General features: G+C 48.4%; 1 protein-coding gene across 11 annotated transcripts in view; it reads right to left on the bottom strand.

The window, feature by feature from the left end:
* Positions 1-758: 758 nt before the first annotated feature.
* LOC146871148 (nuclear transcription factor Y subunit alpha) overlaps positions 759-11,675 on the bottom strand; it is a 243,178-nt gene continuing 232,261 nt past the window's right edge. For 7 of the 11 annotated variants that reach the window (XM_085650326.1, XM_085650320.1, XM_085650324.1 and 4 more), the window contains exons 8-10: positions 3,436-3,537; positions 2,804-2,873; positions 759-2,348 (exon numbers count right to left, since the gene is read on the bottom strand). In XM_085650326.1, coding sequence (XP_085506452.1) covers positions 2,332-2,348; positions 2,804-2,873; positions 3,436-3,537 — 189 coding nt within the window. In that variant the 3' untranslated portion in view covers positions 759-2,331. The remainder of the gene's footprint in view (positions 2,349-2,803; positions 2,874-3,435; positions 3,538-11,675) is intronic. The other 4 variants (XM_085650353.1, XM_085650358.1, XM_085650351.1 and 1 more) reach the window with 1 other exon arrangement.

Genomic DNA, 11,675 nt, shown 5'->3' with positions numbered 1-11,675 from the left:
TCCTATGCTGGCTGTTAATAGGCCACTTGGCATGGAGGCATTGACAAACTGGTGTAGCTTGATACCCTTATGTGGAGATTTGCTCAGTACTGAAGAAGGCTATCCAGGTAAAGCAGAGTCAGCTGGCGGAGCCAGAGCCAAAGGTCAGAGCACTTTTAGGCTAGACCTGGGGATTGATGCAGGACTCCCTTGGGAGTGGACATGGTCTTCGCTTGGGCTTCCAGGCTGAACACTTCATCATCGTGCTAGTTGTCAAAGGCTTCAGAGGACATGACCTCTGGGCTGTCACCCATCTGGGCGGCTGGAAGGATGTACATGCCTTCTTCCTCAGTGCCTACCAGATCTTCTAGGCCAATGATGTGGGGGGACTCTGGGAAGAAGGCTTGGCATTGCTTTCGATGATGTGCCCAATCCAAGTCATACAATCAAAATGACAGTGAAAACAAATTATGCTCCAAGAGAGGGACAAGCACAATGTGTAGGAAAGCCATCAAACAAGATGCAAGCAAGCAAATGAGACTGACAAGAAAAGCAATCAACAGTAAGCTAACTCAAAGCCCAGGTTACATACTAGTATTGCCACAATATATCTTTGACAACATTCAACTAAAAGCGGTCTCTAGGCAACCACTAAAAAAGATCCAATTTGACTAAGATATGTTCCTTTGATACCATAATGATTCGCTAGATCTCAAGATGGGAGGCTGGAGCAGTCAAAACAACAGATCGAGACAGAGAGAACAAAAATAAAAACACAGTTAGAAATAGTTGCTTTATTAACATTAGCTGGTAGTGTACACAGTACTTAAAGATACAGCTAACTGCCTGATTAAAAAACTATTTACAAATGTTTTTTGCAAATCAAACTGTAGTACCTTGCACAACCACCCTATTCCCTCTCGTGGATCCCTCTTACTTCAGTGAACCAAAGTTATGAGACAAGCCTTGGTTTAATGGCAGTTGGAAGTTCTATGAACACCCTGGTCTCAGTTGGTAAAGACACCATGCCTCCCACACAAACTCCTTTAGGTTCCCCTTACTTCAGTAAATCAACAGATATGTGACAAACCTTGAAACAGTCTTGGTTTTACTGGCGCAATGGGCTAGTTTTGTGGCCACCCTGCATGGTCACCTTCTTCTAACATTCAACTTCTGTATTCCACTGTCACACCCTAAACAACAAAGATTCAACACTCATTCAAAAAATAACAGCCTGCCGGCAACAGAAAATATTCCAGGAACAGTATTCCTCCTCCCTCCCGAAGGTCAATGGTAACACAATGATCAGCAATGGCCCAATCTCTACCTGAACAATCTCTCCTACAAAGAGAGAGGCAAAGTAGATAAATATTGTGGAAGCAAGTGCCGATAACATTTTAGTACTGCCCATACCAAAAGCAAAGCTTCTGTACGAACGGTTATCACTCTTCAAGAACAAAAACACATTTTTCCTACTGCAAAACATGAAACTACTTTCCATCCAGTAAATCATAGCCAATACAAAACTCCCTCCCTATAATTTCCCTTTTTCTCTCTTACAAATAAAGCGGTAGTTAAAATCCTGGGTCAGAGAGCAATACAGATGCAGCTCAAATGTATATCCCCATACAGTACCACTGCATGAAAATAAGGTCCTGGTAAATTAGAAGAATGACCCAAAGAGATCCCTACCATGGTTGGTAGTTCTTTCAGGCAAGTGCGCAAACCTCCAAGTGATGAGGACCACCCATTGTCCAGATGGCCCATGCATACTCCAGAAACAGTGAAGGAGGGAGATAACAGGGAAAGCCAGGAAGGCAAATGAGATTTCAAAGTGGTGCCTGAAGTACGCCCCAAGGCTGACAAAAGCAGAATCTTTTCCTGTTGTGGCCGACAAGACGTTAAACATTCTAAAAATTCATCAATGTTGGGAGCATTTGTGTGGTGTATGGCTGGAAAAGTCAGATGGTTTTAAGCTGAGAGGAGGATCCAACTCGGTACTGTTCGGATACTTAAGGACCCCAACAGTGCTCCGTGCCACAGAAGGGGCAAGCACTGAGCCTTAACATAAGCGAAGGCTTTCCACCACATCATGGCAATTTGCAGAAAACTTTTGGGAAGCCAGCGCCCACCCCTTTTTAAAATGCCAAGCACATCTCCACATAAAATCCAAATGGCAAACAGTTGCCCATGTGTTGGAGAGACAACATGATATGCCTTTGTCCTTCCGCACAAAATGATGGAAGCTGTTTAAAGTAGGACTATGAGGACGGTCGAGCGAGGAGATTGACCCTCTATCAGTCTTATGATCGGAGAGATTAAGATACTCTGATCATTGTCGTCATGCCATCATCACTTCCGTGAGAATCCTACAGACAGGAAGATAAATAAGATAAATTAACCAGAGGCCGAAAAAGATGTCAAGCACACATCAGAGAAAGCCCATCACTCATAAGCCCAGCCTCTTCTTCCCTCGGCAATCTGAAAGTTAAATAAATGGGTGAACAGGTCTAATATTGTGCCCAACTATCCGCCCATAGCCTAATTTACTGGGTGCAAAATATCAGTACGAGGAGTATGGTCAATCGTTACCCACACAACTGTATAATAGCTATACATCAGGTGCCCATATGTCACTGACCCACAGGCCAGAATACATGTACTCCAAAAGTCAACCCCACATCGAACACCAACAGTGCACCCACACCATCAACAGTGCAGCTACACTGTGCTGCCATACCTGCCCCATCACCCACTGTAGTTGAGTGCCTGCACAGCACATGCCTAGTCTGTCCCTATACCTCCCCTGTGTGGTTAAGTATACCTGTACTCCAGGTGGTCATCTGCTCCCTGCACCCTCCCACCGTCAGAAAACACTCCTGCGACACTTCAAGCTGTCCATGAAAAACAAAACGCTAAGGAATGTGCATCTCACAAAAATAGAAATTAACACCACAACTATCAAGAGGCTAGCTATTTTTAATGAAAAAGAGTAAAATCAGCCCCAGTTAATATACCACTAAAACAAATTACTAGGTGATATGTTGTGCACTTAGGCTATCTTCATACGTTCCAAAAGAAAGGGGGGGGGAGCTTGGGAAAGTGGGGAGGGAGGGGTGAATTGTTTGACAAGACCGAATTTTTAGTGCTAAATAGTTTGGTAGGACTGGCTCTGAACTTTATTCTCGCTAACCTTTTGTTTGTCATGTTCACACCTGTGTGCTCAACCGAGATAGTGCTGCTATGATATGGACAACTGATGCAGTACAGAGACTGCCTCTGAAGGAAAATACTGATCCTGATCAAACAATATTCACCCACAACTGGCTCCAAAGTCATCAAGCAAACCAGCCATATACTTCTATGACCGGACTCCTAAAAACTGACCACTACAAATTTGATATTTCCCCAGTTACCAAAATAAATACATATCGAATTCAATTAATTTGTTATTACGTGCATATCTGAGCCATCTTTCTCCTTGGGCGAGAAGAAGCGGCCACCATCACCTCGTTTCCTGGCCATTGCATGGCGATGGCGTGACTCATGAAGGTATTTCTGTGAGGGGAACAAAATCAGAAACCAAAAGCTTAGAGGCAGAAACAGCTACATGAATATTGCACCATGATGTGAACCCAGGACAGACTCATGCTGCAAAACAAACCGCGTTAGTCAGAAGCAGGAAAGAAGAACAAATTACCCTCCCTAGGTAACATGCTTTCTGCTCGATACTCTTAGCGCAGATTCCTTACCTTTTGAACTCCTTCAGGTGCCACACTGGTTCCAGAAACTCTTTACCTAGCAATTGCACCCACATGCCAGTGGGTGGGGCTGTCAGAATCCATGGCAGCCTTGTCTCAACTGCACACTGACATCAGTTTATAAACAAGCAGTCCACGCCCTTATATGCAGAGCGTTAGTAACAGACTGAGAACCGTGATAGTGTGCAAACCTAACGCAGAACTCTATAAATGAGGAAGAAGGCAGGTCCATGAGGAATCTACGGTTAGATAGAGTATACACCAAAAAGAGCATTAATCAAGCTAATTTACTTGTTCTTCTGATGGATACTTCTTACTGTAAATCGTTCACTTTTTGAACAGATACCAAAGACAACCTCTCAGACAAGAGGATATGAGGCTCACTTTTCACACTGGTAAATTCTGCAGGACCCCGCAGGCAAAATGGCCCTTCTTGCAGACTCGAGAGCCGAAGTAGTAATCAGAAGGTTTAGAATGCAGCTGATCGACCAGAAAAATCCCCCATTAGGCCACAAACTTTGCCCTATTTCCAGAATAAATCGGCTTTGCGACGAATAGCTAAGATAACATCCGCTACTTCCGTGGGCTGATCAAATCTGTTGAAGCTAGTTCTGCTCAATGTCCACACATGGAAGTGAAGATTCCGGTGTAGAACACTGCCCCATTCTAGTGAGAATAGGAGCTCCCAAAGAGAGGGGGTGGGGGGGGGGGGGTTGGGGAAGGACTGGAGGACACATCAGGCTCCGCAGTTGGAGAGGGTATGGAGATCGGCCTGGTGCACGTCAGGATGGAATCCTTTGTTCACCTTCGATGGTCCCAAGCTGCCTCATAAGACACGTGGATGTAATCTGAGAGGCATCCGCATTGAAGGTCGAAGTTCCACTGAAGATGTTCTGGGAACAGACCCGACATGGCAAAGTGGTGGAAGCCTAACTGGGTCAGTCATTGCTGGGTTAGGAACGACTCCAGCAGTGGAATATTTTCATTGGGCATTTAGTCTTTACAGTGCATACTGAGTGAAATTGACCGGGAGCAGGAATGTAGGGGAGGACTCCAGTACAGACTTCTTGTTTTTGTACAGAGATTTGTCATTGAACTTCATCTTAAGATTTACTCAAGGACGGGGACGTCAAGACTGGGATATGGGAAATGAATAGGCACCAGACTTCATCAGAGTGAATATGCTACTTACCAGTATGCATCTGTTCTTGGCATGTAGGGCTGCTGACATTCATATCTGTGCATAGATCGCCGCCTAGTGTTGGGTCCGGATGTTTGCACGTTGTTGTCCTGGAAGAGTCTTCGAAGTATCCTGGGATAGGTGACTCCTCCCCTGGACTACAGTGCGCATGGGCATCCTCTCCATCCTCAGATTGTTTTTCGCCATTGTGGCAGTGATGGAGTAGATACAGAAAGTGATGACCATGCTTACAGTAATTCTGAGAGCTGCAGCTGCTACAGGCGCCGGGGAGGAGGGAGGGCGATATGAATGTCAGCAGGCCTACATGCCAAGAACAGATGCATACTGGTAAGTAGCATATTCAGTTCGAGGCATGTGGGCTGCTGAATTCATATCTGTGCATAGAATACATAGCAGTACCTCCTATTAGCGGCGGCTACCAGTGCCAGCTGCAGCGGTCTGAAAAAGAGTTTTGAGAACAGCCTGTCCTACAGCTGCCTGCCGTTTTGATTGCACATCTACACAATAGTGTTTGGTAAATGTGTGTGTAGTGGACCAGGTGGCTGCTCTACATATATCATGCAAAGGGATGTTTCCCAGGAAAGCCATGGAGGCCCCTAACTTGCGTGTTGAGTGGGCTCGTGGGGGAATCGTTAATGTGCGTTTAGCCTTTTGATAGCAAATTTGAATACATTTAACAATCCATCTGGCTATACCTGCTTTGGAGATAGCGTTACCTTTGTGGTGTGGGGCAAAGGCAACGAAAAGTTGTTTAGTCTTCCTAAAGATCTCAGTCCTGTCGATATAGTACATGAGGGCTCTCTTCACATCTAGTGTATGGAGTGCTCTTTCTGCGACAGTTTGTGGGTTTTGAAAGAAAACGGGCAGTTCAATAGTTTGATTCATGTGGAACTGCGATATCACCTTGGGCATGAATTTGGGGTTGGTACGTAGTACGACCCTGTTGGCGTGAACCTGTATAAATGGCTCTTGAACGGTTAGTGCCTGGAGTTCACTAACTCTTCTTAAAGAAGTGATCGCTACTAGGAAAGCTACTTTCCAGGTAAGGAATTGAATCTCGCATGAGTGTAGAGGTTCAAAGGGTGGACCCATCAGGCGTGCGAGGACCAAGTTGAGGTTCCACATCGGAGCCGGTGGGTGGCTTGGAGGAATTACTCGTTTGAGTCCTTCTAAGAATGCTTTGATGGCAGGCACTCTGAATAAAGAGAGGTGCTGCCTGCTCTGGAGATAGGCTGATATTGCGGTCAAATGGACACGTATCGAGGTGTACGCCAGATTGCATCGGTATAGGTGTAAGAGGTAAATTATGTTTTGGATGGATGCGTCTAGCGGGTTAATGTCATTATTATTGCAATAGATGACGAATCTTTTCCATTTGGCTGCATAGCAAGCTCTGGTAGTGGGTCTCCTAGCTTCCTTAATGATGTCCATACAGTCAGGTGGCAGGTTTAGGTAGCCAAACTCTAGGACTTCAGGAGCCAGATTGCCAGGTTCAGCTGTTGCGGATCTGGGTGCTGAATCTCCATGGTTCTGCGTCAAATGCGCGGGTTTGATCCGCAGCCTTTGATGCGGCACCACGGAAAGTTCGAGAAAAGTGGTGTACCATGGCTGGCGTGCCCACGTTGGAGCAACCAGGACGAGTGTCAGTGAGTGTTGTCTGAGTTTGCGAGCCACCAGCGGTATCAACGGTGCTGGGGGAAAAGCGTACGCAAATCTGCCGGACCAGTTCATCCATATCGCATTGCCCTGCGACTGTGGGAACCTGGCGGCAAAGCTTTGGCATTTTGCGTTTTCGCTTGTGGCGAATAGGTCTATCTCTGGATGACCCCATTGCTGGAAGTACGGTTGGAGTACTGATGGGTGTAACTCCCACTCGTGCATCTGGTGGCTGTGTCTGCTGAGCAGATCCGCCATCTGGTTGTCCTTGCCGGGGAGGGTTTCCGCCATGAGGAACATGTTCCTCTGAATGGCCCACTTCCACATGCTCTGAGCCAGATGAGACAACTGTGGAGAGTGTGTTCCTCCCTGCTTCTGTATGTAGTACATGGCGGTCATGTTGTCCGTCCGGAGCAACACGACTTTGTTGCACAAGTGTACTTTGAATGCTTTCATAGCCAGGAAGATTGCCATCAGTTCTAGAAGGTTGATGTGCATCTTCTTTTGTTGTGTTGTCCATAGTCCCTGCACTGTGTAGTTGAGTACATGAGCTCCCCATCCCTGGAGAGACGCGTCCGCTGTCAGTATTATCTGTGGAACAGGCTCTTGGAACGGTCGGCCCTTGCAAAGGTTTTGTGGATTCCACCAATGCAGAGAGTTGTATGCCCGACCGCTCACCAACACTAGGTCTTTTAGTTGTCCGTGAGCCTGGTTCCATTGACGTGCTAAGCACTCCTGAAGCGGGCGCATATGTAGTCTCGCGTGTGGGACTATGAAAATGCAGGAGGCCATCATGCCTATCAACTGCATGAACACTCGCGCGGGAAGGGAGTGTTGTGGTTTGAGCTTGGAAATCAGCATTTGCATGCTGTTGATTCTCACTAAATTTGGCTGAGCTGTGGCCGCCAGAGTGTCTATGGTCGCACCTAGGTACTGTTGTACGTGTGCGGGTTGGAGATGTGATTTTGGGTAATTTAGTGAGAACCCCAGACTGTGAAGGAGGTGAATGGTGCGGGATATGTGGCTGGCACATAGCTGGGCTGACTTTGCTTGAACAAGCCAGTCGTCCAGGTAAGGGTAGACGTGTATGTGCTGCCTCCGTAGATGTGCCGCCACAGTAGCTAAGCACTTTGTGAAAACTCTGGGTGCTGTTGTGACGCCGAAGGGAAGAACCTTGAATTGGTAGTGCTGCCCTTGAATAGTGAACCTGAGATATTTCCTGTGTGATGGGTGAATGGGTATGTGGAAATACGCATCTTTGAGGTCTAGTGTGGCCAGGAAGTCTCCCTGTTTGAGCAGTGGGAGGACTTGTTGCAGGGTGAGCATGTGGAAATGCTCCGAAAGAATATAGCGGTTGAGGGGTCTCAGGTCTAGTATAGGTCTGAGTGACCCGTCCTTTTTTGGTATTAAAAAGTACAGGGAGTACACCCCTGTACCTTGCTCGTGGACGGGTACGAACTCTATTGCGCCTTTTTGCATCATGCTTAGCACTTCCTGCTGTAATAGCGCTAAGTGCTCTGAGGACATAGGACGGTGTTTTGGGGGTATTGTGGGTGGAGTAGAGGTTAATTCTAGGCAGTAACCGTGTTTGATAATATCTTTGACCCACCTGTCCGTGGTGATGGAGTTCCACGTGTCCAGGAACTTTTGCAACCTTCCCCCGACAGGTGTTGTGTGGTCGGGAGGAAGGGAGAGGGCGTCACTGTTTGTTCTTGGGAGAGGATCTGGTATTGCCGTATCCGCGTCCTCTGCCCTTTGTGCTTGAACCACGATATCCACCCCTGGTGTTTTTATCGTAGGTACTTTGGGTGTTGCCCTTGTTGTAGGTTTGCTGTGACCCCTGTCCTCTACCTGCTCCTCTATTACCGGGGCGACGAAAGGAGCCACTCCGAAAGGTCTGCGTTTGGAGAGCCCCCATGGACTTTGCAGTGTCTGTGTCCTTTTTTATTTTTTCTAGTGTGGTGTCAACCTCTGGCCCGAATAAGTAGTCTGGGTTGACCGGCTGGTTGAGGATGTTATTTTGCACCTCAGGTTTGAATCCGGAGATTCGTAACCAGGCGTGTCGTCGTAACATGACGCTGGTGTTTATGGCTCTGGCAGCTGTATCTGCGGCATCCAGTGCACACTTGATGGATGCGTTTGTGAGGAGTTGTCCCTCTCTGATGAGGATCTCTGCTCCCTCTTTGTATTGGTCAGGGAGATGTTGTAGTAATGTTTCTAGTGTGTCATAATGCGCTCGGTCGTAGCGAGCCAGGAGCGCTCGAGTATTGGCAATACGCCATATGTTAGCTGCTTGGGCCGCAACCCGTTTGCCGGAGGTCTCTAACACCTTGGACTCTTTGTCCGGGGGAGGGGCATCCCCAGTCGTCTGCGAGTGCGCCCGTTTACGAGCATTCGCGACTACTATGGAATCTAGAGGCAACTGTCCTCTAATATAGATAGGATCCCCAGGCGCTGACCTATATTTTTTGTCGATTCTGGGGTTTATTACTCTGGCCCTGGTGGGTTCTTTGAAAATGTCCTTTGCTGGTTTGAGGACACCTTTCAACATGGGTAGAGTTTTAACATGTTTTTCTGAGGATGCGAAAGTGTCCATGAGAAAATCGTCCTCGATGGTGTCAGAGTGGAGTTGAACACCATGATTGGCCGCAGCACGTTCAATGAGGGCGTTGAATGCGGCAGTGTCCTCTGTGGGAGACGTTTTTGCTCCATAGAGTTGCGGGTCCTGTGTATCCATAGGTGCACCCGACTCTACAGGGTCATCCCAAGCTTGGTCAGGGTCCTGTTGGCCTTGAGGGTCCATCTCTCCGGGGTAGGGGACGTGGTCACCCATGTAGTCCTCCAAAACGTCTGTGTCGGAGTGTGTCGGAGAGAAGGACTGTGGATCTTGGTAAGAGGCATGGAGAGGCTCGTAAAGCAGTGGTTCCGAATCCACTGGCAGCTTTTTCTTTAGTGGGATCCGGTAGGAGTCCAAAGCTGGCTCAGAAGTTATCTTCCTCTTGTGAAGCATCATTCTGCCTGTTGCGGCATCGATGATGTGTGAAGGCGACGTCTCCGTAGGAGAGTGTTCTGCAGGTGTGATCCTGGTGTGGGTGACACGTGTTCTGATTTCGAACAGTTTTGGCGCCGTGGATGGTGGCAGGCCAAAAGTGATGTTGGCCGGTGCCGGAGAAGCTTTTTGAGCCTTTTTCGGCTCGGAGCTTGATGTGTCCTGGAGGGCCGCCTTATCTTTGATGCGTTGCAAGGATGCTGAAACTTGCCGCACCTGGAACGCCGACGATTCTTTGGCACAGACCGGTTCCGTTGAGGCAGGCGTGGACTTCTTCGGTGCCACGGGGTCATCGAGTCGAGGAGAGGTAGTAGCTGTCGACGGCGTCGATGATTGTGCTTTTGGTGCTGTTTTGGAAGTGGTGTGAGATCCAGCAGCCATTTTGACCTTTGTGGTCGGAGCAGATTGTTTCGGTGCCGGGAGCCGAGGCGGCTTGGCGGTACCGATGGTCTTTTTCCGTGCGTCGGCGCGGACGTCGGCTGCTGCAAGCTCGGCACCGAAGTCCCGTTTGGTGCGGTCGGTGCCGACGGGTTTGGCTGGCGTCGAAGGCGTGGTGGGCTTCGATCCGACCAGTGTGACTTTCAGTTTCGGTTTCTGCTGAACCGAGACGGCTTTCGGTTTCGATGAAGGGAAACCAGCCGTTTTGGGTAGTATAGGCTGCCGCTGAATGTCCGAGGCCGGGCCAGAGGGCGGGGCCGAATGGATGCGGGATAGGTCTTGGGTAAGGCCCGAAGGCGATCCCTCGACCGGAGCCACAGACTGACGCACTGGGATATCCAAAGTCTGTTCGGGTAGGCCTTGCTCGTCACCGGAGCTACTCTCTTCGGCCCCTAAGGCCTCATTGTAGTCTCCTACTTCGGTGTCGGCTTCGTCTCTGTGGAAGAGTTGTTCTTCGACGTCTTCCGATCCGGAGTCGTGTTCGGAAGCGGGGCTGGAGGGTAGGTTCTCCACGTCTTGCACATCTTCGTCCTCGGCGTTGAAGACGTCAGTCGGGGCCGGTGCCGCTTGCTGCGCTTCGAGCCTCGCTGCTCGACGATTCCGGAGAGTCTTCTTGGATCGGAATCGGGCACAGGCCATACATGAGGACTCGTCGTGATCCGGTGAAAGGCATTTGTTGCACACCGGGTGGACGTCGACATGGGGATATTTCGCATTGCATACAGGGCACCGCTTGAAGGGCGTCCTCGATTCCATCGTCGATGTCGGGTCGATGGTCGGGTATGATACGAAAAAGTTGGTTTCTGGAAGTTAGTAAACTAACAAATAACTATCGATACCGATCGGGAACAGTACCGACGCGAACTAAAGGCCTTTTGGCCTGTAAAAAGTTTTCCCTAACTTGAGTCAAGATAAGCACATCCGAACCCAATGGCGGAAAAAAACAATCTTAGGATGGAGAGGATGCCCATGCGCACTGTAGTCCAGGGGAGGAGTCACCTATCCCAGGATACTTCAAAGACTCTTCCAGGACAACAACGTGCAAACATCCGGACCCAACACTAGGCGGCGATCTATGCACAGATATGAATTCAGCAGCCCACATGCCTCGAACATGTAGAACTTTACCTCACACTCCCTGATGACCTTAATTCGAATCATGATTGGTCATCACCACATCTATGACAGACAACTGCTTTCTGCAGATGAAAAATGGTGAAGCCTGTTGTCTTTGGGGAAGACATCCCTAGCACAGTGTAATTGGGGTATAAAAAAAAAAAAAAAAAAAAAAGAAAGGTTTTTGAAGTCTGCAAAGATCCGGCAAACTTTCGAATTCTACATCCAAGGGTGCAGGGGAAAAAACTGCTGTTTTGCGCAGGAGTGATGCCATCCCTTCCAGCGAAAGGGCAAGGCTGCTGCAGGCTGATGACATCAGCAGACAAGAGGGAGCACTAGGTGGCAAAATGATCTGCAGATCCAGTCTGGTCCTTGTGGGTAAAGTCAAAAGAATCTTTGGTTAGAAGTATCTATCAGAACAGTACAAGTATAAATCCAGTATTCATAAGTAAGGTCACAGAACAGTAGGCAAGAC

This window comes from Triturus cristatus, chromosome 1_1, assembly GCF_964204655.1.
Source record: "Triturus cristatus chromosome 1_1, aTriCri1.1, whole genome shotgun sequence".
In the NCBI taxonomy this organism is placed as follows: domain Eukaryota; kingdom Metazoa; phylum Chordata; class Amphibia; order Caudata; family Salamandridae; genus Triturus; species Triturus cristatus.
The sequence above is the reverse complement of the archived record's forward strand: the minus strand, read 5'-3'. Positions and strand labels throughout refer to the sequence as shown.